At 44.9% G+C, this 27,133-nt stretch overlaps 3 protein-coding genes across 14 annotated transcripts in view; 1 reads left to right on the forward strand and 2 right to left on the reverse strand.

The window, feature by feature from the left end:
• EPS15L1 (epidermal growth factor receptor pathway substrate 15 like 1) overlaps nt 1-8,998 on the reverse strand; it is a 51,226-nt gene extending 42,228 nt beyond the window's left edge. For 6 of the 9 annotated variants that reach the window (XM_040086656.2, XM_040086659.2, XM_040086655.2 and 3 more), the window contains exons 1-5: nt 8,408-8,997; nt 5,525-6,847; nt 1,146-1,187; nt 833-922; nt 550-597 (exon numbers count right to left, since the gene is read on the reverse strand). In XM_040086656.2, the coding sequence (XP_039942590.1) occupies nt 550-597; nt 833-922; nt 1,146-1,187; nt 5,525-5,554 (210 nt within the window). In that variant the 5' untranslated portion in view covers nt 5,555-6,847; nt 8,408-8,997. Of the gene's footprint in view, nt 1-549; nt 598-832; nt 923-1,145; nt 1,188-5,524; nt 6,848-8,407 lie in introns of all 9 variants that reach the window. The other 3 variants (XM_040086653.2, XM_040086652.2, XM_040086657.2) reach the window with 3 other exon arrangements.
• Nucleotides 8,999-9,151: 153 nt separating this feature from the next.
• C26H19orf44 (chromosome 26 C19orf44 homolog) lies at nt 9,152-17,822 on the forward strand. 3 transcript variants are annotated; one of them, XR_005704087.2, is made up of 9 exons: nt 9,152-9,352; nt 9,787-10,365; nt 10,653-11,007; nt 11,565-11,641; nt 11,728-12,187; nt 13,007-13,102; nt 13,222-13,388; nt 13,724-13,881; nt 17,537-17,822. XR_005704087.2 is itself a non-coding variant. In XM_040086663.2 (8 exons), exons 1-8 carry the CDS (start codon nt 9,314-9,316, stop codon nt 13,799-13,801), a joined length of 1,851 nt encoding a protein of 616 aa, XP_039942597.1. In that variant the 5' UTR covers nt 9,152-9,313; the 3' UTR covers nt 13,802-14,408. The 3 variants fall into 3 exon arrangements, 1 of the variants encoding a protein (XP_039942597.1); XR_005704086.2 differs by lacking the exon at nt 17,537-17,822 and adding an exon at nt 14,011-14,408; XM_040086663.2 differs by lacking the exon at nt 17,537-17,822 and having other exon boundaries at nt 13,724-14,408.
• On the reverse strand, nt 14,812-27,102 carry CHERP (calcium homeostasis endoplasmic reticulum protein). 2 transcript variants are annotated; one of them, XM_040086662.1, is made up of 18 exons: nt 27,013-27,102; nt 26,740-26,913; nt 25,961-26,142; nt 25,038-25,175; nt 24,659-24,810; nt 24,192-24,303; nt 23,769-23,858; nt 22,943-23,180; nt 22,428-22,606; nt 21,633-22,029; nt 19,708-19,946; nt 18,762-18,895; nt 18,409-18,495; nt 17,816-17,965; nt 17,591-17,707; nt 17,010-17,104; nt 16,296-16,481; nt 14,812-15,140 (listed from the first exon to the last, which is right to left on the reverse strand). In XM_040086662.1, the coding sequence occupies exons 1-18, from the start codon at nt 27,035-27,037 to the stop codon at nt 15,136-15,138; spliced, it is 2,700 nt and encodes an 899-aa protein (XP_039942596.1). In that variant the 5' UTR covers nt 27,038-27,102; the 3' UTR covers nt 14,812-15,135. The 2 variants fall into 2 exon arrangements, with proteins under 2 accessions (XP_039942596.1, XP_039942595.1); XM_040086661.1 differs by lacking the exon at nt 14,812-15,140 and having other exon boundaries at nt 16,288-16,481.
• Between the last annotated feature and the right edge of the window lie 31 nt (nt 27,103-27,133).

Here is a 27,133-nt window from a genome sequence, read left to right on the forward strand (position 1 = left end):
GATGTACAGCCCCATAATGACAGGTACACCTTTGCTTTTAAGGGTGAGTCAAGGAAAAAATTTACAGTAACAGGAAACAAAGAGGAGAAAACTGGAAGTTAGTTTTATAAAGAATTCTCTCCTAATTAAAATTCAACAATTTCTCTTAAAAAATTAGCAATGTTTTGGAAAAGTTTACTTGCATCTACAAGTATACTTGCTATTTTGATATTGCAAGCCATTTTTTGTAAAAATGCTGATTTTTTCATGCATTAAAGTCTTCTGAAATCAAATCACACTTTTCATTTGTGACTCAATGATTGTGTATCTACACAGTACACACCCCGATTCTTTACAAAACAAAAGAGATACAGAAAATTAGAACCAAACTTCTGCAGCCTCACTGAGTAATACACTTGGATATGAGCAGTGCTGGGGAAAAAACCTCACCTTGTAAACAAGAACTCAACCCTGAAGAAGATAAAGATAACTGCTAGTGGGCTTGATCTAGGAAATCAAGGCTAATCTAGGAAAGGTAATAAAAGAAGACTACATGAACATTTAATTTACCTGTTTATCTAAGTATCCTTTACCCTCTGGGTCAGCCAAATCCCATATCTGTGGAGATACGAAAAAGAAAAAAAAAAGCCACCGTGAATTTCAAAGAAAACTGAGCTCAACACTTCCTACTGTAGGTCTTCTTAAAGTTTTCATTCAGCTTTCAAGTAATGACATACAATGTTACCGAACTGTCGAGTTAACAACAAAAATGTTACACAAAAGACAAATTTTCTTTTTAAAATTTTCCTTTCACTTAGAACAAGTGTACAGACAATTACTGCCTTCAACTTACTTTTCCAAGGATGATATCAGAGAGGCCGGATTTTTTAAGAAACAGAGCAGCTTCATTTGCCCCAACTCTCCCTGTGTATGTTGGATCTACCTGAAGGAGAAAAATTAACGTTTAATTGACACACGACTGTTGTGAAAGCAGATTGAAGAAATGCAGTGCCTCTCGCCTCTAGGTCAAAAGGAGTTACACAAACTGCATGACCACTCAGAGTTCACACAGTTTTAGCACTGCAATGGGGAAAAGAAAGAGGAGGAGATCTTGGGGAAGAAGAAACTGCGCTTTATTTTTACTTTTTTTTCTTTTAAGAACATACCTGCTTATAAAATGTTTCATATATTGGATTCCCAGTAGAAAACTGGAACACAAGTAAGAAAACAGAACAAACAACGATCAGAATTGACAGGAAAAGAAATGTATAGCACTTTGTGTATTACTTCTAGCAAAAACCTAAAACAGTGCGTTCATCTGATGTGCTACAAAACTGGACACTTGAAATTTAAGTGTGGGTAACAGTGATACACCAAGACCACAGGCTATTGTCATCTCTTAAAACTCCTCATTAATCAGGATTCCTACCTCTCCTCACACTTTTATTTAATGACAGTACATAGGGATACGGTTTTGAACAACAGATTTGAATTATTTGCTGAAGTATTTGAGATCTCAGTATGAGAAGTACCAATAAAAAAAGACCCAGCTTCCAAAATAATGCCGACCTGACTACCTCCTGCACCGTATCCTTACAGAATATTTTCAGCAGACAATTATATACACACACACACAGAGCCTTGTGCCTGTGTTAACACATTTTCAGGACTAGGATCTTAAACTGAAACAGAGTAAACAAAAAAAACCAAACAAAACCAAACAAAATATAGAAGGAATGGCAAATTAACAACTCTCACAACTCCCCGACAACGCTTCTGGAGGATTTCAACTTGGTGTAATCACTGCATTACACTAAAGCTGCAGACCCAAGGGAAGCCCTGCTGCTTTTTTACTGCACTAAACAAGCAGATCCTGGTCCCTCTTGCTGACTTTCCAAGCAATGGGAACGGGAATACCAGAAGATGCAGAAGCCACAACTTCTCATTCTTCTCCTACAGCTGCCACCTGAGTTCCAGCCCTGTGCAGGATATCCCTCCACACTGTTCTCAGCCTCAATGCCAGCAGCAAAACCAACCCAGTCAAAAACATGTCAGCCCTTAGACCACTCAGAGGCCTTAAAAAGAAAGCAACAAAGCAACCCAATAAAGAGTTTAATGAGTGAGACGCAGACATGTCACAAAACCTTCTTGGGACAACCACTCTCCACCTCCAGGACAGCAGTCAGACACCTGAAAAGGAGTATTTCACACTAAGTCCCTTCTCAAATGTCACCTTCTTCCTTGCCATCCTCATGAACTTCCAGATGTTTTGCCGACTCTGAGAGGAAGGCAGGAACATGATGAAAGAAAAAAAACCAATCAAGAACATGAAAATTTTATTTTACGCCAAGAGAACCTTCTTGTGAGTTTACAAGAAACACGCTAAATCTTCATTTAAGGAGCTGCCCATAATAAATTCTCTGAACTGAGTGCAAGCAAACACTGACTCTATGAAGATTACAGCTCTATCTCAATAGAAAAATCCTGATTTTCAGAACAGTTTCCTAAGCGTCTTCAATGTACTCCACTTATATCCATCAACAAAATAAGCTGCTGCCTTCTCCAACATCAGCACCCTCTGGAAGCTCTTGCTGCTCCTGATGGCAGACAGGGTATCAGAAGGATGCTGCAAACATAACTCATAAATCTGACTATTCTTTGTGCTGGCACGCAAACGATGCCAGCAAACAAACAAGCATTGCATTCCTGTCCAAGCAGGAAACACATCATTCAGAGAAAAGGTGGAAGTAGGAAATAGCCTGTTCCACTCTGGATAAAACCCAGCACGTTTTCAGCCAACTACCACCAAACTATGCACCTCTTGTTCATCAGAAAGCTCAGACAAGTGAGTCAACCACCAACTACAAGCTCCTCTGATGCGGTGAGTGACCTAGAGCATGCAGAGATTGGATTCGTACCAAGATACAGACCGAACTGCTCCAGCAGCAGGACTGAATGATCTCATCCCATCACCAGACATTCATTCCTGTCACCCTCATCTGATATTGTCAGCCATGACGTGGAGCTGACTTACCTGGCAGAGGCGGCAGGAAGCCAGGGTGATGCGCTTCAATGCTGTGAAATTTCTTCTACAGCAAATTACTCACCCCAGCGCTGCTGGAAAGCAGTTCGGGATCAATTCTCTACTTGCCGAATTTTACAAAGATTCTCTGACCGATTTACCTAAATGACTGCACCTCTGTGATGAAGCAGACCAGACAAAATGGGTTCAAGTGATAAAAATAGCACAGCTCTCTATCTACCCATCGCCACACGTGATGACATCGCCATCATTCAAGAGGATTCTGTAATTTGGTGACATCTGCTGATGAAGGACCAACCCAAACTGTCAATGCCGGCAGAGACAAAAATTTTGAAGAGCTCACAGAGGACGATGTCAAAGCATAACCTGTTAGAGAGGTTCAGTCTGACTAACAGTTTATCCACCCCGTGGTTCCTGGGCCTGTTCTGCACTCCCCAAAACATCACCTCTGACCAACGCTTTTGACCATCTCCCAAACAGACCCTACAGAGCCCTAATGCCTTTGCTTTAACCCCCAAGTTGATTTCCTGCTCAGAAGTTCAAGTCTTGAGCCTGCACGCTCACAGCAGATCTGTCTGCGGTACGCAGTGCACACACACCGCTCCAAGTCCCTCAGTGCAGGTCTGGGAAAAAGGCAGGAGGAAGCTCCTGCCACCAGAACAATACATACAGCCAGTTCCCCTTCCTGAGGTCATCCCGGGGTTACAAAGAGCTCTGGATCACAGTAATTATTTTAAATAAAATTATTATGACAAATGATTAATGATAAAATACAATCAAATACTTTAAGCTGCTTGAATTACCCATGCCCCTTGCAGCTCTGAATATGTTGGTATCAATAGTCTTATTTTATATCCTTCTGAGTGGACATGCCTCAACATTAGAGCATGCACACCCTCTCCTATTCTGTCTAATTCCATTTCTGGCATTTACTCTAATTAACACACACCTCCTTAGTAATCACAAAACTGAGGCTATTAAAAGAGGAAGTTTATTACTTTAAAGGAAATTCTGTTCACTGTCCCGACTACAGCTAGATTACTCCCAACAGTTCAATACAGGAAAACAAGTTTTAGAACTAGAGTGCTTCCACTGAATTAGTTGGAAAATACTATAAAAATAACTGATATGTTTACGGAATTTGGTCCTTTATCCTCCTAAACATAGTATTTTCTATCAAAAGGAATACCATTGATGCCAGTCTCTCAAAGATCAACAAGAATTTAAACAACAGAGAAACTGGATTTCTAGAGTTAATATTTGATAAATATTTGATTTTTACCAATGTACTATAGAAGTTTCACAACTACAAACTCTTTCACGTCCAGGGTTTGACTTACATATTTTGCACCACATTAATCACTTGAAAATTTCTGGTAAGTTTCTGTGCACATGGATGTTTTCAGATGTTTTGGAATATGTTCACTTAAGTAAACCGATGTTAATCAGGACTCTTGCTAAACAGAAGTTAAACAGCCGTACATGTTCTTAGTAAGACACACAGCAAGTTTTGTTATCCAAGCACCACATAACTCCATTGAAAGAAATTTTTAGAGTACCGCAACTCAAAGATCATCATTAAAAGAAAATCGATATATTTAAATAATCTGAGCTACTAATAGGAGTCATTCGGAATGCCTGACTGGCCTCGGCACAGTGTAGAAAATAGTTTTAATTTCAAGACATTGAAGGCAGTTGGGGTGGTGTTGCTTTTCTTTTACCAAATAAGTAAACTGACTCTCTTCATAGGGCTGTAGAAAATAATAAGCAGCAATCACACTGCTCAGGTTTGAATTATCTGGGTGAGAAACCAATCAAAAAAAACCTGGAAATCAACCCAGGGATCCCAAGCATTCAACCAGAGCCGGCACCAGCCTCTCCCAAGGGTCAGGGATACGCGCCCTGTCCCCTGCCCTGCAGAAGCTCATCCTCCTGTGACAGGCGAACGCCTCCCGCTCATCCCTCAGCCGCTTCCCGGCGGCCCCGCGCTCCTCAGGCAGCTCCTCAGCACCCCCCAGAGCCGCGACATCCCGTCACAACAGCTCAGCAGCTCCAGGCGGCATCAACCCCCCCCCGGTCCGAACAGGAAAACGAGGAGACGCGCGGAGCACCGGCCCTCCTCGCCTTCAAACCCCCGGCCCACGGTAATCCGGGCGGCTCGGGGTGGGGAAGCTGCAGGAGACCCTCAGCCCCACCCCAGGGACGCGGCTCCAGGGCCTCCATGAGGGGAAGGCGCCGGCGCAGCTTGCGGCCCCCCAGCAGCGCCCTGCCCGGCCCCGGGGCGCGGCGGGGGCCGCTCGCCGCCCTTGCCCTGCCCGTGTCGCGCTCCCCGCCGTGCCCCGACCCTCATTCCCCGCGGGCCGAGCCCCTCCCGCCACGGGGCCTGTACTCAGCGCCAGTCCCGGCCCGGCTGCACCCGCCTACGGGGCAGCGCCGCTGCCGCTCCCCGCGCCCGCCCGGCCGCCGGGGCGGAGGGCCGCGCGTCCCCACGCAGCCCGGTACCTGCTGGCTGAGGGGGATGAGCGCCGCCATCTTCCTCCCTCTGGGTCGGGCCGCGGCCGGGGCGGAGCGAGGGGCGGGAGGCGGCGGCACGGCCGGGCCGGGCGGGCCCGAGGAGGCGGTGGCGGCTGAGGAGGTGCCCGAGAGCCTCCGGAGAGTGACCGCGGCTTTATCGGGGCCCGGCAGGCGGTCCTCGACGGTAGTTCCCGCTGCCCGCAGCGCTCCGCTGAGTTACTGAATCATTTAGAAGGGAAGAGACCTCTTAGATCATTGAGTCCAACCTTTGACCGATCACCATCTTGTCAGCCAGATCAGAGCACTGAGTGCCGTGGCCCATCGTTCCTTAAAGACCTCCAGGGATGGGGACTTCACCACCGTCTCCCTGGGCGGTGACATAATCCCAAAACGAATGAGGTTTGAATGGACCACAGTGGGCCACCAGGTCCCACGTCGCTGCTCCAGCAGGGCCATCCCAGAGCAGGTGGTGCAGGATTGTGTCCACATGCTTGGATACTAATCTCCAGCGAGGGATTGCAATCTGTTCCAGTGCTTGGTCGCTGCACAGTAAAGAAGATCTTCCTCATATTCAGATGGAACTTCTTGGGCAATCAGTTTTCGCCTGCTGCCTCTTGTCCCATTGCCGGGCCCATGGAGCAGAGCCCCGTCCATGCTCTGACCGCTCCCTGCAGACTCTGACAGACAAGGGTGAGATCCTGTCTCAGTGTCCTCTCTCAAGGCTGAACAGGCCCAGCTCCCTCAGCCTTTCCTCGGCTCCAGTCCTCGATCAACTTCGTAGCTCTAAACCGTGTCAAAGCAGCCTCCATCCAGTGAAAGTCCTTTATTCCCAGTGAAGCTTCTTCTGGTCGAGGATCAAAGTTTCAGCATCAAATACACCAAAGTTAACAAGCCCCTGGCTGCAGAGTATAAATCCTGAGCAGCAGCCTGACCGAGGCTGGAACGCTGTGATCACATAAAAGTTAAATCAACAGGAATCCGTTTAGGGAAAAAAGGTGCAGGGCAACTGCTGTATTTCAGAGCTTTACAAGTTCTTCTCGCCAGACTGTCACTGGAATTGTTTTACAGCTCTGGGGCAAGCAGAAGCAGAAAAATTTGACCTCAGTCAGTCAACAGACTACAAAGTGGCACCGCTGACATCGGGGCTGCCAGGAAACCCCCAGTTCCTTTCTCGTCACCACACAAAATCCTCTCAGCCAATGTCCAGAGGTAAATGCAGAGTCCTGGGCTCTGAAGTCTGCCTTCATTTTTTTTTCTAAATTTGTAGCATTAGTTCTTGGGGGAGGAAGGAAGTGCAGAAAAGCAGAAGGGCTTGAGAAAGGATTGAAGGAAATGACTGAAAAAGTTGCAAGACTGAGGTACAAGACAGGTCAAACAAAAAATCAGGCGCATCATTATTGTTTCTAATTAATTTCCCTCATTGCATTAGGAAAAAAAAAAAAAATACAGCATCCAGGCACTTTGCATATCTTATTTCAGAACTTTGAAAAGGAAAAAATCTGTCCAAATCAAAAATTTTAAACTTACTTTAAACTGATGAGATCAGATTTGTGGGTGGACAGCCTGCTGTCAGACCCACACCACAATGGAGCTGGAATGTTCCAGCAGGAGATAAGGTGCATTGAACTCAGTAAGCTCTGAAACTCTGACAGATGCAAAATAGCTACAGGAATTAAACAAAGCTTATCTCCTCCCTGGCTCCAAGTATGTTGTGAAGCAGCCTTTGCCCATTTGACATGCTAAACTCTTTATTGGAACATAAAAGCGCAATATTCCCTCAATAAAAATGAGCATTCATTTTACATTTAGCATTAAAACATTAAAGTGTAGAACAGTTACAAACCTCACGCTTTATTACAGGGGGTTTCAATACATTATAGCAGTGTTAAGACACTGTTAATAAATAATCTCCGACTTCTTCTATAGACAATTTAACTGTGACAGTATTTTTTATAAAAATAACTGCAACTAGTCACAAGACCTAATGTTGCATCAATAAAGCCTGTATTAACACAACTCTATTAGAGCAGATTTCCACAAGCCATTAACAAAGTACCACAATCCTTACATGATGTAAGCAGAAAAAAAATATGAACTTCTTCCAAATGACAATTAAAGCTCTTCCATTTAATATCATTCCCTACTGCTCTGTCCCTTCCAGAGCCTTCTTTGTTCTCCAATTTTTTTCTTAAACTATTGCTCAAACTATTTTTCCTCCATGGTCCTTTCTCTCTCCTGCTATTCCTCAGCTTGCTTTACGTTCATTTCCTTTTCAGGACCATGAATTTCATTCTTATGCACCAATAGTTTCTCAATCAGATTAGACCAGCAATTTTTAAAATGTGGAAATAAAGAATGAAAACACCAATAGGAATTTCACTTCCCTTTCTCCTCATGTTCGATCTCCAAAGCCTTTTGCATAAACCTCAGCATCCATTATCAGGAAATTGTAAAAAATTTTGCCAGCCTTCACTGTGGAAGGAAAACCACAAAAAAAAAACCCAGGAAGTCTGTTTTCTTAAGAGTCCTCAGATTACCCATCTGATTTGGTTTCCATTCTCCCTAGGATGAGCTACATGTTCAGAATACAGTCAGGCAAAGAAAGTGGCTCAAGGTGTTTCCCTAGCTAGGAGTAGTAAATTATTTTTAAACTGCATAGAGGAGTCTTCACCACAGTAGAATACCATTCTGTATTATTATTGTTCTCCATCCCAAAATTCAAGTTCTCATCACTAGCTCTACCATGAGTTCAGGTTCATCCCAATCCTTTAAAAGATACAGGAAAATAAGAAAGCAAAACCAGTTCACAGTTCAACTATATTAAAAAGAAACTTAATCATCTACAAACACAGAATAAAGAGAGCAAATTACCTCAGGTTTGATGCCGTTTAGATCATCAATTCAGATTCAATCATCTCAGTCCGTGGGTTTCTTTGTTCATTAATTATCCTCAGTGGTAAACTATCTAAATCATCTTGTGGGTTGCCAGATGCATTTTGTTACCAAATTTTATTTCATAAGTCTGTTCTAGTGTTATAATCAAAATATATAATGTGTCCATCTGTCAGCCAGAGTTTTAGAGACAGCAAGGGAAAGTTTTTAGGAACCTTAAACTCAAGTCTTAGGAACTGCCTTGCAACAGAATAACACTAGAAAGTACTAGAAAACTAACCGAGAAAAATAAAAAAACTAGGCGAAATAAAAATTATCCATGGCATAAGCTCAATAGCTAGATAATTGTATTACGAGTATATAATGATGTTAGATACCTAATGCCAAATTTCACTGTGACACACGAAGTACAAGTTTCACCAAGTCCCTGGAAATGACACACAAGTACAAACGGCAGGTAATAGCCTACAATATGTTGTTTCAGTGAGGGGTCTTAACGCAAACCCTGCTGAACAACGGGATTAACCCCCAGCTCCCAGCTCGCTCCCGTACTTAGCAAATCGCGGGATTGTTAAAATTCCATATTTATTGACTGCGGTGCATGCTGGGGCTTGAAGTCGGGGTGCGGGGTGCCGGCCGTTGTAAAGCCGCTTGTGAATGGGTGTCGGCGCCGAAGCGCTGCGCAGAGCCAATGAATGGGCGGGATATTGGGGAGTCGCGGACTCCAGGAGCCTCCAGGACCGCGCACCGCCCTCGCTGGCCCGGCCCAGAGAAGCTCTCCCCGCCTCGGGCCGAGCGGACCCAGCAGCGCGCTCTCTGTCCCTGTCCCGCCCCATCCCGTCCGTCCTGCCCCTTTCATCTCCGTCTCGTCTCGTCCCACCCTGCATGGCCGCGGTCTCTCGGGCACCCGCGGCCCGAGGGCAGGTGAGGCACCGGTGCCCTATCTCAGGCCGTACCTAGGCAGCCTCGGCCCGGGCCGGTGTTTGCGTCCTGTGTGGGGAGGGATCTGTGCAGGCCCCTTCCTACAGCTCCGTGACAGAAGGGTGCAGCCGGGTAGTGACCGGCTCTGCTACCAGGGAGCCAGGGACAGCACGAGAGGACAGCCTTAAGCTGTGCCACGGGAGGTTTAGGTTGGGCATCAGAAAGAATTTCTTCAGAGGAAGGGTGGTCAGACATGGGAAGGGGCTGCCCGTGGAGTCACCATCTCCGTGGAGTCACCATCCCTGGAGATGTTTAAGGAAAGACTGGGTGTGGTGCTCCGTGCTTTAGTCTGGTTAACAACTTGGGAATTCAGTCACAGGTTGGACTCGGTGATGTCAGGTCTTTGCTAAGGTCAGTGACTCTGTGATTCTTGGCAGGGCCACAGCCATGTACCCCGCAGGACCAGCACCCGTCGTGACCTCACGGTGGGGGACACAGAGCTGGAGAATGCTGGAAGAGCCCCGACCCAGCACAGCAGGTTCCTGAAGGTGTGCGATGGAAACGCTCGTGGGACCCAGCGGTGCCCGATGCCGGGAAGCGCCGTGTGGGCAGGGAGCAGCCCTGGAGTCCAGAGCACTCCGGCCTCCCACAGGCGCTTAAGCTCAGTCCTGGATAAAGTGGCACGACTAGAAAGGAAAATCACGGGTCAAAAAAAGCACCTGGAATTGCAGAACACTGACTCGGGCCTGAAGCCTTTTGTTGAGGAGAGCTCTTCATCTGCCTCTGGGCATGAAGGTGGTGCCAGGGGCAAGAAGTACTGGAAGAATTACGGTACCACCAGTGGGAATGGGATCCGCAGGGATGTCTGTTCTGAGGAAGAGCAAAGCATCCAAAGCCCTAAAAGGAACATTACAGTTAAACAACAGCTTGATCTGGATAGTGATGAAGAGGAAATGAGAGAATTGATGGAGAGCTCTTTGGGGTTTTCCAGTAGAAATGGGAATCAGAAGGTTCTGGTAAGTGATGCTCAGTGGGGTAGAAAGGTAATTACAAACTTTGCTGGATTATGTATTTTTAGTAATGCTTTTATAATTGTTTTAATTGGTTGATCTTTTTTTATTTAGATAACACCAGCAGCTAAATTTTAAATTTGCATTTGTGTCTTGCTCATTATAGGATTCAGGTTCACATCTTAACATCTTAAAATTACTCTCTTTTACCCAAAATGATTTGTTCTCCCTTCAGCAACCTACACATAACAATGCAGTAACACATAAATCTCTTTTTCATGTTCTTCAAAAAGAGCAAGACACCAGTTCCATCAGGAAGGGCTCCTCCACCTCGCAAGGAAATTTCACCAGCAGGTTTATCTAAAGCATCTTCTTTTCACAACGAAGACTCAGAGAAAAGTGTGTTTGGTAGAATTAATTCACCAGCACCTTCACCCACCAGCAGAAACGTGTCAGGACATACCACGAGATCTCGATTGCTGTCATCTTCCATGAAAGACAACGCTGTAAAGATTGCTCGGCCTAAAGCAGGCTACACCAAGCAAAGGCAAGAATCCCTTGAAAGTGACAGAAGTGAAATAAAATCATTAGATGAATTATTTTCTGAAGGAGCTGATGCAGAAGATCCAACCTGCAGCAGCTCAAAGTGTAAGTTTTCTAAAATCCTGTCTCAGTAGACTCAGTATGAATTGTATTGATAATCTCCTCATAAATTCTCTTAATAAGCATGGGGAAAATAGTCACTTTAAAAGGATTCACTGATGAAATTTTACATAAACCAAGGCCTGATCAAAGAAATCTGTTGACCTGTTTCTTTTTTCCAGTGTAATACGTTTGTATTATTCTTAGCTTTTGACTTACTGGGTTCAGATCAATGATGCTGCCCTGGGTGACATTCTGATGTCAAAACAATTAGAACATTTGGAGTAGTTTTCATGTATCAGTGTACCAGTGGGTCAGAGTGAGAACAGCTGAAAATGAGGGGCAGCAAAAACCTCTTGAACCTCAGGAATGTCAGCAGATCAAAGGAGGAAACTTTAGGAGTTTCTACGAAGTTAAAAAATCAATGACTGATTGCTATTACTTTTTAATACTAAACTAGGAAGGTAATACTGATTTTTTTCTTTCCCCACTTTTTTCACTTACAGGACAGTGCACTGTAATTTTCATGCAAATTCTCACGCATAGGTGTCATTTGTTTGCAGGCTTCAGACTGAATATCCTGAGCCTTGATGATTTGGCACCAGATATTACCAGTATGGCAGCAGAATTAAAGCAGAAAGTAAGTAGCAATTTCCCACTAGCACATATTCCCAGTCTGCCTTTGTTTGGTGGAGTGTGGAGGTTCTAAAATAAATACTTCTACAGGGAAAAGACATTCAGTTTACTCAAGAATCAAACAAATATGTGAAAAAAGACACATTGCTAGTGGAAGAAGACCAGGCTGCTCTTAAAATGACCAGTGCAGTGACTGATGTGAGTGATTTTTCTGAAGAAGATGTTGAAAAGTGTGTCTCTGAAACTGAAATCTCTGAACATTTGAGTGAAGTTTCCTCAGATCTCCCTCCACACAAACAGGATCATCTTAATGAGGATGAGAGAACTCTTAATTCAGAATATTCTGAAGACTTTGAAAGGTCTCTGTCTACAGCAGACAGGGAATCTGTAGACGGACATGCTGGGAGCTGCACACGTTCTGGGGCACACCCATCTCCAGCATCATCCCTGCTGGTCACCCCAGAGCAGCTCAGCCGGGGACACCAAGTGACGGTGACAGAAGCTGCAGTTCAGACAGCAGAGCCTCCGTTCACCTACTGCTGGGCAAAGGGTGAGTTCAGCAGTTACTGCCCTCTCAGGCAAGTTTTACATTTCTATATATGCCAGCCCAGTCAGCCGTGATAGATCAGTGCCAGCTTCCCCTCACTGGTGCTAAATGAAAAAATTTCTAAAGCCCAACACTTTAATCTGCTGTCCACAGAAAAGACTGGGATTGGATATCGTAATAAGAAGTGGTTTTTTGCTTAAAAATACTCCTCATCATCCTGTGTGTCATCACAGGACCTGAGGCTGGATGAGCAAGTGTTAGTGACAGAGCTTACAATAGCACGAGTAGTACTCTGAAATTAAATTCAATATTCTGATATATTTACTATCATAAATAATATTATTGTAGTGTTAATAACATGACTGCTCATTCACAGAGTTTTTTTGCATTGTACTTCTCTCTTGGGAAAGCATTATGACCTCATGACAGGATCAGATACGGGCTTTCACATCCTCCCTGCCTACATCCCTTTATTTAAAGGAGAAAGTGCTAAGAGCCACCATTCCTTCCCACACTCAAGGAGAAAGTAGAAACTTGAGTGTGCTTGAAAACAGAAGCATTGAGTACAAAAGTCTTTATTATTATTCTGCCTAGGGTTAGAAAAGGTGTTTTCCGCAATGGTGTTGTGAGCCTAAGAGTAAAAAAAAACTGTGGAAGTTGTGTAACTCTGTCAACATTTTTTTGGCTTACAGAATTCTCCTGTCAGGCTGGACAGTGGTTTTAGGACAGCTGCTTCACCAAAAAGCTGGTGAAGAACCAAGCAGTAGCACTAAACCTTTCCCCTCTCCCCAGCCAGTAATTCTGCTGCTCTCCTATGCACAGCAAACCCCTCTGCAGTGCTTGCCCCGGCTCTTGGAACCAGCTACATCGATCCAGTGCCCATTGCCAGTCACGTCATCAGCAGGGATGCAGTAGAAGGTACAGAAAACACGTTTATTCTTCTTTTTCACCCTCTTTTCTGCACCTAAGCCCAGCTTGGTTCGTTCAGCCCTTGCTGGCTGTGCCTCACCGCAGTTCGTCCTGTCCCTTTCTCCCAGCCCTGACCGCGTACAGCCCCTCGGTTCTCCTTTTACACGCCATGTGCAAGCAGCACGTGATGCTGACCCAGCAGTTTGTCGAGAGCATTCACCACCTTCACACATCCCTCGTGGAGTCATTAGAGCTTGAGAAGTTCCACTACCATACCCTGGAAGAGGCTAAAGAGGTATTTGTGACAAACTGGGGACTGAGCGTATATTCCTTTCCAAATGCTTGTGGTATTTGCAGCAAACACAATTTCTTTGCTTATGATTAATGAGTAAGTTTAAAAGAAAAGACTGAAGTCCTGCTGGAGGCCATAGTTTTTAAAGATTAACGTTTCTGCTATAGCATTTAAGTGGCCTCAAATGAGCAGGGACTATGCAGATACTGCAATAGAAGGGTCACTTTCTGTTGCTAGTACAGAAACGTGCAGATATCTTGACATGAAGATTACTTGCTTTCTACTATTTAATGATCTACGTAATAAAGACATTAATTTATTAACTTTTTTTTTCCCAGTACATCAAGAATCACAAATCCCCACCTCTAACAATTGAGGAAGCACTTGAAGAAATTCGGAGAGCCCGGGAGAAATAACTGCTTGGACAGTTATTGAACTTTAAGTGACATATTTACAGCTCTAAGGCTGAAACAAGAACCCTTTCCAAGTTGCACAGGTAAAAGGTTATAAACTGTACTGGAAGGATTCGTACAAACTGCTATGTTAGTATAAATTAGTTAGTGTAAGGTGCTATATATGACTTACTTTTCTATCCCTGAATGTTTTACACACATACACAATACAGGGATACGCAGGAACCTTCAGCCAAACTGTGTCAGCAAAAGAGACATCAAGATAACACTTCTGTCTAATGGGACCGTGGTAAGTCATCACGGTGCACACCTTTATCCAGTGAAATGTGAGATCTGTGATCGCATCTATGATCGTGGAAGAAGCGGAAGTCTGTACTACAGCCCCTGAGAAACATGACCACAGCAGAAAATCACCATATCCTGACTTTAGTGCCATGATCCCAACAGCATTTCTATATAATGCTTCCGTGGGTGTCTCCTCTCCTCACTAATTGTCAATTAATGCAAAACCAGCGCATCATCCTTGTCAGATCACAACAAACCCATGCACACACTTGCGTATGTTTATCAAGACAAATTCAAAATAAGGAAGGCTTGTAGACAAGGTACAGGAATCCACTTATTCTGAAATCTCAGCTGCCATTTTATTTTAAAAAATTGTTTATTGGAAGGCAAAACAACAACGTTCACAATTTGGTAACATACAGGTGTTGTATGCTGATTCACAGACAGGTACAGTTCCACAACTACAGTAGATCTAGAACAAACTGATATTCCACCATATTAACTGAATGTTTTAAGAGGGTTTTTGCTCTACAAACAAACAACTGGAAAAGGGAACCGCCAGGCAGACCTGGGGAGTAGAAGTGCAGTGTAAGGGCCTAGCAGCTCTAGCTGGTGGTCTCTGGAAACAATTACAAAAGGCGTGTTTCTTTTTTCATTTTGATTACAGCAAGTTTCCAAGAACCTCCCGTTGGTAGAAACGTGTAGAGCAGAGAAAATGGATTCTCTTCTATTGAACTAATTAGCTTTTATTAAAGGGTATATACAAAAATATAAAAAGCTCAAAGACTGTGTTCCATTACAAAGCACGGCCCATCCCTCAGAGTGCTGGGAAAGCTACCAGAGAACTGACCCTTGTGTCTTGCCCCGAGTGGCGGCTGCAGCAGCTGCTGGCGGGGCCTGGAGGTGGGTGGAAGGTTCTAAAAGCTCGCACAGTGCTCAGAGGTCACCTGCACTGGAACTAGATGCTTCATTCCCCATTTAGACATTAGGATACACTGCTCAGCATCAGTCTGACTCGATCCCAAGGCAGCACCCCTCCACTTCAAATAGAATTAACCTTTTGAGAGAAATAAACATACATTATGGAACAAGAGAACATACAACCACATCAGATAATGTCTGTATTCCACAGGAATGAATGAGGCACAGTCCTGCACCAGGAAGGGCTTGCATAGGGATCTAATTCTACTATAAAATGGGGAGCTAATTAGAAAGTTCTGCAAGATAAATGGAAATGTTTAAACTTGCTAGACATGTTATGGTAACAACTGGCTTTTTTTAAGCACTAACTGCTAAGTGTTGAAGTACATGTCACAGCTTTCCATTTTTCACCATAGTTTTAAAAGGAATTAATTTGTCACTTCCTCCAGACTTTAATCGGGATTTCTACAAGTTTAATGTTTGGTAGAAGATGCAAGACATATTTCTTCAGAGAGTCTTATTCGGGTGGTGGAGGGTCTTGTGTTTCACACTTCACTGAAACAATAGGGAAAAGAGTTCTTACGCATTCCACGGTTACCTAAGCTGTCCGAAATGTTTCATGGAATGAGGGTTCTGTTGATAAGGAATTTTTCCTTATAGGCTTTATTTGAACCCATTTGATTGCACAGATCTAGAGGCAGAAGTGACACTTCATTGAGCATGCCAACTTTTTCCTTTTAGCTGTCGGCAAGTGCCGATGTTCAACGTATCACAGACTCTCTGCAAAAACTGTCTTCACCTCTTGTATACACCTCCACTTTTTCTGAATCCTTCCTGCACTACAGAGAATTTATTACCAGTTCTGGCTTTGGCAGAACATGGTACTAATGGTAGGAAACTCTTAAATAGGGCAGGGGTAAACAGTAAGCATGGTCTAACTTGATTCCAACCACCAGGACGCCGTCCCTTGTGCGGCACAGCTCCCCCTCCGCTAACTCTGCGACTGCTCCAAGTTTTTGTGGGGCAACATCCAAAGATGCAGGTGCTGAGTAAGGCAGCCAGGAAGTGGCTTACACAGAACATTAATTAGTGTTTCAGAGATTAGAACACAACACAATGCCTAAAAAGGAAAACCTGCCAGGTTAATCAGAGTACACATTCACTTACCTGTTGTTTTACTGTATCATTTACATTAGAAAAAATTAAGAGTTACTGATATTTTGATTTGGGTTTAAAAAAGTAACTTTCAAGTCCACTGAGGTTTCTAAATTGCTGAGAAACATTCACTTACATTCATCCCTGGCCTTCATGCGTGCGATAAATGAGTAACTTTTATTTCTTCGGTAGTTTTCATAAGGGTCGTCCAATGCAACTCCCACTCCTTTGTACTGATCCCATTTGTCTCGGATATCACCTCCTTTAATTGGATCCTGAATTCCTTGTTCCTTGGCTCCCAATCCACCAGATCCACTCCATCCTGCAGCAAGGACACGACATTGCAATCCTTTCACTGTTTTTTTATTACTAGAATTGTGAAGACAAACACGGACGTTTTGGAAACAACCAAAGACAGCATCAGTTTGATAAAGCAGGATGGGAACACCCGACCTGAAACGACGTATGAGCTGTCCCATTTATGTCACAAGCATTATTATGCAGAGATTCTAGGAGCTGACAGCAGCACTATCCCTAAAAATGTTAGGAGGATAAGAAAGGCAGCGCAAGCCCAATCTATCTGGTCAACCCTGCCTGACCTGCACTGGGAGATGAAATACCTCGGGTATTTCAGTTCTATCTGATGCCAAACTCACATCCCTGTCTTCTGTATCTTTCCCAGAAAGACAACTATCAGTGCTCCACATACTTACATCTCTGAATATTCTTATGCTGACTTTGGAATGCCAAGGAATAATTCCTTATGAACACGCATTAATTAATTATATCTAAGACTTTAGTGTCTAATCTTGTTTCCTGGCTTGTGTAAGATTCTAGAACAGCATCTTACCCATTTTCACTAGCATTTGATGGCCTTTATTTTCTTCTCCAAGTCTTGATTCTGGTATAGGAGGCCCAGAACTGGAGCCCAAACCAGCAGAAGAACTAAGAAAATAAGAAGAACAAATTAGCAACCAGTGATCCTATTCTCACACAAAGCACAGTCAGTTCTATTCTGTTAAGCATTAACATCCAACACAATTCCATCCACTCTACTAAGCTATTCTTTATTAAAACTATTAGATTATGCAGTTATTGAGGTGCCAGAAACACATGCCCTGCTTCTCAGCACAAGGGAAATCAAACATTGTGCTCTTCCCAATGGAGCACTCACTGAATTACTCCTGCTCCCAAGGAAGGCGTTCACAGACTTCACAGCTGCACACAATTTTGTTAAAATAAAAAGCCACCGCAATAGAGTAAGTCTCTCTAAGCAAATACAGCAGATAAATTGTTTCTAAATTTGCTCTCCATCATCTCTTCTGCTCTTTGTTGAAATGCTTATTATCCCGTGGTAACGAGGCAGTGTCGCTGCAGGCGCTCTGTTCAAACAGCCTGGGTAAAAGGAGACGGGACCAAAGCAAAGCTTACGGAGGAGTGGGACTGCGAGAGCGGGAACGGCGCCGCCTTCCCGGGGAGTACGACTTGGACCGAGACCGCGACCGAGACCGTGACCGGCTGTGAGAGGAGCGGGACCTGCTGCGGCTTCTGGAAGGGAGAGCACACGAGTTACCAGGGCAACCCCGGTGGTTCCCTGGATCAGCCCTGCGTTTTTCCCACTCCCCAGTTCCCAAGGTTCAGCGCCCCGTGCCCTACCTGGACTGTGAGCGAGAATAGGATCGCGATCGAGAGCAGGAGCGAGAGCGTGATCTCGAGTAGGAGCCAGATGATTTTGAAGATCGTGAATTAGACCGGGAAGACGAACGACCTCGGCTTTTAGACCGACTGCGAGATCGAGAAGGCCCACTGCACAGATGAGCAGAGAAAACTCCAGTGAGATTCCATGGAGGAGCACCAGAAACACAAATCTGCTCCTGATGACATACAAATTAAACACAAGCACTACTTCTGCAGTGAAAATGAAAGCTTCAGCGTGAAAAACTGTTTCACAGAATCACAAAGCGGTCTGGGTTGGAAGGGACCTTCAAGCTCAACCAGTTCCAACCCCTGCCATGGGACAGGGACACCTTCCTCAAGACCAGGTTGCTCCAAGCCCCGTCCAACCTGGCCTTGGGCACTTCCAGGGATGGGGGAGCCACAGCTTCTGTGGGCAACTCACACCAGTCCCATTTTCTGCAGATTAGGCAGATTGGCATGTTGCTGAACAGACTTTCCCTCTGCACTTAGCCCAAGCACCTTCCACATGAACAGAACACAGCAGAAGGCGGCAGGCACACAGGAACTCTCACCTATTTCTCTTCTCTTGACCTTTCCTCCGCCTTGCTCTCATTTTAGCTCTGAAGAATTCGTACAGTCCATTCTGCTCCCATCCTTCACTACAACAAATCAACCACACAGAACCCAAAGGTGTGAATTCCACTTCAGTGGCGACCTTAAGCATTTTCACCAGATTTTGTACGGAACAAAGGGTCTGGGCAAAACTGTCACACAAATCTCAGTATAAGATCAAACAGCAAGTGCATTACAACAAGAGCAGTAGGAGAACCAAGACACAGGTGAAAGACAGGGAGGCACTCTGTGGTCTGAGACACTTTCTTAGGGCATTTTGCCATATCATTTTATTGGCTACACCTACTCTTACCTGTTTCTAGGCCTGTCATGAGATGGTGGACTATAAAAGGCCTCAACCGCAGCCAGGAGTCTCTCACTGGGGGGCATTGGAGGTGGAAGACGTATATCTTTAGGATCTAAAGGTTTATACTCATGGTCTTCAAGCTGTCGGAAACAAAAGGAGTTACATTCGTGTCAAGTGTCATGGGGTGGCTACCTGAAGAGTTAAATACCGATTTAGCTGTGTAGAGACCTCAAGTTTCAAAACTGGATAAAAAATGATCTGCAAATAAGGATTCTTCAGATGACCCAATGCTTCCTCGTGCTATCACTGTTGTGAGTTCTCTGAGATAAGCCTGCACCGCACAGGTTGCAGTATTAAGTGTGTCACCAGGTAGATAAAATGCATATCTCATCGACCTTTGGGCTAATGTGTCTGGATGGAAGCCTGGCACAAACTGGTGTATGAGACTAACACAAAGAGATGCAAGAGGCTCATTTGTTCATCTCAAATACAAACTATATAAATATAAATATCCCTGAAGATGCTGATACAAGTATGTTTCCTGTTCTCTATTCTTCTTTGTATATATAACACTGATATTGTAAAACATCTTCACGAGAAGTCTGATTACAAAGAACTAGTTACAGTGGCCCCATCAGACTTGTGAGATCTCTCTGACCATCTGGAAATCACTGGGGATTTCCATTTCCTACCAACAGGGGTCAAACTTTCAAGTATAAATGAGTCTTTCACACTGTGAGTTAAACCAGCTTCCCCTAGCACACAACACATGGAAATCATCACCATTTTCACTACCTAGTCCCCCCAGCTACTCCCGCTCTTATACGCTACACAACCGGTGGTGGGATGGAAGGATTTGAAATGATACACATCCATGTTGAACCGTCCCTAATAACAACAGCAGGGTTTGGATCTTTTAGTCCCAGCAGTCAGTCCCAGAGCAAACACTTACTTTGACAAGTGGAGCCATCAGTCCGGCAGGAAGATCGAAGTAGGGAACATTCGGCACCAGACTGGGATCGTCGTGGTTCATGTGAGGGGGCCCTTGGCGCCGCATGTGAGGGGGCTGCCCGTTAAATCCATGTGGGGGAGGCCCAAAATCAGGGTGCTGCGGCCCTCCCCAGGGAGGATGCTCGCTAATTCCAGGATGAGGCAGTCTGTGACCAGGATGATGATGAGGAGGTCCAATTTCTGCAGAGTGAGAGAGTTAAAATGTTTTATTTAGCTATCAAGAAAGGAAGACAGTCAGAGATGTACTTCAATTACTGCATTTATCCTAAAACCCAATCTTGGCAGATCCAGCAAAGCACCAGAACCGAAGGACCAGAGACTGGCTACAGATCCACATTCACGAGTACCCTGCAGTGCACGTGCCTCCCTGGCCACAGCAGCTGCTCTCTAGACATCAGGATGGTTCAGCCCCAGCCATTGCTTCCTTTGGGATGTCCTGTGGTCAAAAGCACCACAAGGAAGACACACTCAAGAACAAAATGTTTCAGATGCAGCAGGGCAACTACTGGTGTGATTTATTTCTGAAGCTAAGTACACAGTCATGGCTCAGCTTGGACCTGTAATTAGTTCTGTCTCTCTGTCAAATCAATATATGTAAAGAAATATATACAGCAGCAATTAACTCTCATCAGTGGGTGACAAGAAAATACTTTTAGAGAAAAAAAAAAAAAAATTGGAGAAGAGCTAGAGATAATAATTCTATTAAAATAGGAGTGAGTGACACTCATCCAACCACTGATGGACAAACGCCATGGATGCCAGGGGATCCTGCTGAACTCACTGCACTCTACTAAGAAAAATGCAAGACTGAAAATCAATATAATTTGCAACAGGATTAACAGTTTTTTCCAGGAAAAGCCATTGCAGCCGCTTCCCAATCTTGAGCTGGTACTATTTGACTCACTGTCCTCAGAACTTGAGCAGAGTCTGTACTGTCATTGATTCACTGCTTTCCTAATTTTAACCATCTGGTTTAGTAGATCCCTTCCTCCAACAACTTTGCATGAAACAACAGATATTTTAAATCACCACTAGAATCCAAAACCGAGCATCTCATTCTGAGCTTAAACCTAAACTCGCTCAGACAAGAGGGAGTTCTCCCTTTCTCCCTACTCACTACCACAATTCTTAAAAAAAAAATCCAAACAATAAAACCCAAGGAAAAAAAAAAAGGACAATCTCTGCCACAACTCAATCCTAAATATATAAACTCAAATCCGTTGGTTTTCAACCATTTTTGGACTTGGAAAATTGAGAAACTTTTAGGATTTAGGATTTAGCAACTCCCATACATTCCCATGTTCCAACAAGAGAACAGACCCAATGAGGAGGAAGAACTGGAGGCAGGGATCATTCCACCACACACTACCAAACCACGCAGCATTAAAGGCAGAAAACTAGAGAGCTTGGCAGTCAAAATAAATTAAAAAAGAACGAATGAGTCGGTGCACAGGAACAAATCCTTTTAGCCTTCCTCTTAACTTCCTCCATCTACACAGCTCTCACCTCCAGCCCTCACCTACGGGCTGATGTGCAGGTGCTTAAATTTACAAGAAAATGCTGCTTCTCACCTTTGAACTTACTACTTTTAAAGCAAAGGAGTCACAAAAGAGATGCCTGTAGAGATGTTGACTTGAATTTGGACTACAATTTCTTAACCTTTAGGGAAGACTCAAAAAGCAAGGAAGCATCCAACTCTGCATATGTTTCCTACTGAGTTCTTAGCAGTAGCTTCCCAAACTGAACATTTCTTAGGAAAATCACAACAGTCCACCAAAGATAAACCGTCACCCCAAATCATCCAATCATTTTGTAATGGCAATCGGCATTACAACGTAAGAAAACCTGGCCTGGTACACACTTTACCTTGAGGAAAATCCCCCTGGGGGTAATCAAAACGATGAGGATAAGGAGGTCTTTCAAAGGGATGGCGAGGTGGAAAATCATCCTGCATGAAGCGAGGTGGAAAGCGGTTGAAATTATGCGGATGCGGGGGCTGGTTGAATTGGGGATGTTGCTGATGTGGAGGAAATGGGCCTCTGAAGTGAGGTGGCCGCTGCATTCGAAATGGAGGTTCCCTCTGACCCCCACCCCATGGAGGCTGTTCATGCTGGTTGTTCCACGGTGCTTCAAACTGGTTGTTCCAAGAAGGATCAGGCTGGTTGTTCCAAGGTGTCTCTCGCTGATTGTTCCAGCCTTGATCTCTCTGTTCATTCCACATTCCTTCGTGGTTGTTATTCCAGGGAGGACAGTGAGGCGGGCCCTGGAGGTGAAGTACAGAAGCCCGGCCATTAGGTTACAAGAATAAAGAACACAGTAACAGACCTTCTTAAGGAATACAGCCCATAGGCAACAACATGCACAAGCAAAAGAACATGTCAAATACAGTCTGAATGACTGCAGCTTCAGAAAAGAGATGGGAAAAGACCAAACTGTTACTGAACCAAACAGCTCTTGTTCATAGGAATAGCATGATGCTTAAGAAACTGAAATGTGATTAATGTTTTGCCTTTAACTGCGCTCAGAATGACAAAGCTCGGCATTGAAATCTGGCTTTCTAACTTTCACAGCTTTTCACTTCCCCAGCCAAGATGGTCATTCCTAATCCCCACAATCAAGACAGTCTAAACCTCCACATCCATTTTCAGAACCACTTCTTACCTGTTGTTGACCCCACGGCGCAACCGGGTGAGGTTGGTCAAACCAGGGTGGTTTATTTGGGGGAATCTGATCATGAGATCCAGGGCCACGTGGTCCACCTGAGGCAGGATCCTGCACTCCAGACCCAGTTGTGTCATACTCTGTAGAACCAGCCAGAGGCAGCTGAGATTTACCATCATCTGGAACAATTCAGAGACTATTGTCAGCATCCAAGTCACGTGCAGTTAATAAAATATCAGCGCACCAGGCTCCAATGAATTTCTTCTGCAGAAATCTAATTACTGGGAGACAGGATTTCTGATCCATTTAACACTCATCTCTTTGGTTCTTTCTATACTCTAGCATCACCCTCCACCTGCTGCAAGGCTCTCAACAGATTCAAGCTTTTGCCTGAACCAAACCAGCAGTGCATTGTGCCTCATTATTAAAAAAGGAGGAAAAAAATAAAAAAAAGGAAGTCATAACATTGTCACCCAGTGATTTTTGCACAAGCTGACCTGGGTTCAGCTCAGTACCTGCTTGTGTGACTGGAGCAGATGGTGGAGCTGAGGCTGGGGCTGCTGTGGGGGCTTGAGGCGGGGGCGTCGATTTCACCTCGTTCTCTAGTGGGGGTATTTGGATCTGCTGCTGCTGCTGCTGCTGCGTTAAGCTGTTCACAAACTCCTCGTGTTGAGTTTTCAGGTTCTGGATCTGCTGCTGGAAAGCCACTTGCACGGGCTGTACAACCGTTGCGTACTCAGTGATCAGATTCGCCTGATAAAAGAAATGACTGCACCTATAATACCAAGCAATTCCACTTGTTCAGAGTTCCCTGTATTGCCCTTCACCCTCCCTCCCAAAAAACACGTGAGGATGCAAGATAACGATGGCAGAACCATCTAGTCTCATTATGAACCTCTGTGGAGATTTCCAAAATATTCCCTGCAGCCCAGAACCCACCATCTTTAGTACTGTCTTACCAACACAGCTCAAACCAATGGCACTCATTATTATTAATAAAAAGGAAACGATCCCACTGCCACAACCATTTTTATATTCAGTGTATCCGATTTAAAGCCATGTTTGCTTGTTTCCTTTTGACCAAACACTCCCTGCTGTACAAGACACTGTCAAATATGTACAGCACTGTATCGGTCTGTATCCTGTGTCCAGGACCGTATCAGCAGCTGGATTATTCAATGCTTGAAACAACAAGGTTATCTTTTACATTATTTTTTGTAATCCCTCGTAAGCAACTTCAAGGGAGGGGAGAGGGGACAGAAATTAACATTATACTTTGAAAAGGCAAATAATTTTCAAAATATTTGCATAAATAAGAAAACTGATATTTTTGTGGCTAACCTGGTACTGGCCAAGTCCAAGAGCTGGGCTTTGTAACTGCTGAATAATGGACTCATCGAAGTACCCATTTTTCTCCCATAGCTGAAGAAGCTGCATGAGTAAGAGTGAAAGAAATTATGAACATTCAAAGAAAAACTGAGGCACAGCATATTTGTGTCTTCAGCTTTTCGTAAGACCTAGGATTTTGGTATTTATTTCTGAACCAGTAAAGATTCAGGTGCATTCATCATTAAGATAACTCTAAAATAAAGCCTAGGTACTTTAAAGTTCTATTTTAAATGTGACCTAGAGCACCTCCTGTAATAGACTTTATGAAGACAATCAGACCAGAAGAATCTCTTCTTGCACCTGCCTATTTGTGAATTTACATAGCACCAACCTAACAAAGCAAAAGTTACAGTTAAACCAAAACCAGATACTCACTCTGGCAATTTTCTGTTGCTTATCCTCCTCCACTGCTAGAAAACTGGTACAATAAATAGGCACCACCACCTTCTGTAAAGCAGCCAGAAGATCTCGTGCTTGCTTCCGCTGGCTTCAAGAAAAAAATGGGAAGAGTTATCTTTGTCACTGTAACACTAAGTGCACTGGAATATTCAATTCATCTCAACTTCTGCTATACTACTAGTAGTGGAATCACGAAATAGAGTTCTCTCCCTAACAACTTTATTGTAAAATCTTGTCTGGGAGAAAAATACACAAAGTAGGTAAAACGGTTTTACCTAAATTTGGTTACTAAAGGACTAGATCAAAGCTGTGGACATCTGAGGACAGCTGCTAAAAATAATTAATATGTTAAAAATATGAAGTCAAACCAACGCTGTACCTAGGAGAAAAACTTCATCAAATTAATCAAAACAGCGAACTGAAACCCATAACTGAATTCTTACCAGTGATGCAAAACATCATTGATTAAGTAGATGAGGTGCAGCCGCAGCTCAAAGTGAGCTCCGTCCGCCGTGATCCGGTTCCGCAGGTGCCCGGCCATCAACTCGCAGTGTGCAGGAGACTTGGCATTACTAAACATCCAGTTCTTGCCGGCCTTAGAAAAGCAAATTTTAAATATTTCAAGTCAGTCTAATATGCTCCCACAACATGTGCTCCCTATAGCTCTGAAATAGCTGCAGGAAGGGGAGTTTTCAGGTAACAGCTTTCATCTTACCCGCCACACAACACAGATATAAAAGCTGTTGTTAACATAGAGAGAATCTCAAGATGCAAACGAACCCACGGCACCACCAAATCCCTGTGCAGATTTAGATCACTTACTGAGATGGCATCCTTCGTGCAAGTGTCAATTATTGGCTGCAACAAGCTGTCAAATTCATTCATATCTAACTGGGTCTCCTCCAAAACCTTTTGCATTTGCTGCTCGATTGCAAGGGCAACTGCTGATGTGACTTGCTCCTGATTGAAAAAAACCCAGCAACAACAAAAAACAAAAGAAAACAAACAAACAAAAAAGAATTACATTATAGCCAACATTCTTTTAAAGAATTAAGCTGCTATATCCGTATCCTCTTGGAAGTCAGTAGCTATTTCAAGGACCAAAATCTTTTACAAGCACTGTGACCTCATGAAAATGTTTCAATAAGTGTTTCAATTCTTTGGTTCTGAAAAGAAAAGACTCTTCACATTTTTTTCAGGAGAAGTCCAGTTTACTTCTACTTCTAAAATCCATCACATAGTAACAAATAATTGCAAGAAGCTCTTAAATGTAAGGAACATAACCAAGGCATGAGGAACTCTTAGGTTTGGTTTTCTGCAGCTTTAACAGCTAAACATTTCCTGCAAAAATCAGCTAGCTGATAGCACACAGTTCCCTTCCACCCCTAATCTCATCTAAGTTGGACTACTACAAACTGGAACACCTTGCAGTTCCCAGCAATATGCAGCATTAAACCAAGGTTAAAGCGGTCACAGTTTATTCCACTCTAAAACTAACAAGGTTTTTCAAAGGGTAAATAAAAGGTTTTAATCACAGATCGATCGTACCAACATAACCTAGACATCAGATACATCCAATCTAGGGGAACGATGGCATTTGCCACACAACAAAAATAAGGAAAAGCAACATCCCTTCTCACCTCCATCACCATTCAGGAACAAACCCTCCTCTCTCCCTTCACTCCTAATTCCTACAGCCACTGACAGGCCAGGATACACCAGGCGAGTGTTCATCTCAAACCAACCTGTCTCATAGCGAGGAGATGCTGCTCCTGCTGCTGCAGGTTCCACTGACTCTGCTGGATGAGTTCCTCCACAGACGGGGTGCCCTGAGGGGCTGGGATGGGCGCAGCAGGTGGGAGCGACGGCTGTGGCAGGGGCTGGATCTGTGCGGAAGCCTCGATATCTTGGCTTTGCTTGCACAACACTATTAGACAGAGTAAACTTTGAAAGCAAACCTCCCAGAGAAACCCTCTACCGCCAGCCCACGGGTGAAAATGGCACCGGTTCCAAACAGACCCTCACTCTGAGGGGGTCAGAGGGGTCTCCCGAGCTGCTTGGACAACGCTCTTGACACTTGGTGGGACTCTTGGCGTGTCCTGCGCAGAGCCAGCAGTTGGACTCGATGATCCTGATGGGTCCCTTCCAACTCAGCGTATTCCATGATTCTACGGTTAACGCAAAATCACGGGTGGATGGTGCCAACGAGGAGAGTCAGCAACTCCCTCCACGCTTCCAGAGGGACAACTCCAGGACAAGCCGAGTTCGGCTCTCCAGGTGCTGAACTCCGTCTCACCACGCTGCCCGTCCCCAAACCCACAACCGGGGCCGTGCGGAGCCGTGGGCAGCGCTGAGCCAACTACCCGGAACCCGGAGCGCAGGAGGAGCCTGCAAACCGATCCGGGCGGAGCAGGGCGAGACCGGGAGAGACGAAAGTGTCCCGGCCGCCCGACCCCGAGACCCCGCGGCCGGGGGAGGGAGGAAGCCCCGAGCCGGCCCTGCCCGAGCCGCAGGCCCCACTCACGCTGCTGCTGCTCCAGGGCCAGCTTGTACTTGTAGTAGCCGTAGAAGTCGCCCCCGAAGAGGAAGGAGAATTTGGGATTCTCCTTCTGCTTCTCCATCGTCATCTTCTCGAACTCGGGCCCGTTCCGCGCCACAAACTGCGCCAGCTTGTCGATGACATTCCGCAGCTCCTGGTCTGTGGGGAGGTAACGCCGTTAACCCCGGCCCTCCCCGCTCCCTCCCCGCTCCCGCGGCTGCCCTCCGTTGCCCTCCGCTGCCCTCGATCGCCGCTCACCCTCGGGCGGCAGCGGCATCTCCATGGCCGCGACTCCCCGGGCCGCTGGGCCGCGCCGCACGGACGGAAGCGCTGCGACACCCGCGCGGCCGCGCTTTACGGCCGCGTCGCTATGGAGACA

Source organism: Hirundo rustica, chromosome 26 (genome assembly GCF_015227805.2).
Source record: "Hirundo rustica isolate bHirRus1 chromosome 26, bHirRus1.pri.v3, whole genome shotgun sequence".
In the NCBI taxonomy this organism is placed as follows: domain Eukaryota; kingdom Metazoa; phylum Chordata; class Aves; order Passeriformes; family Hirundinidae; genus Hirundo; species Hirundo rustica.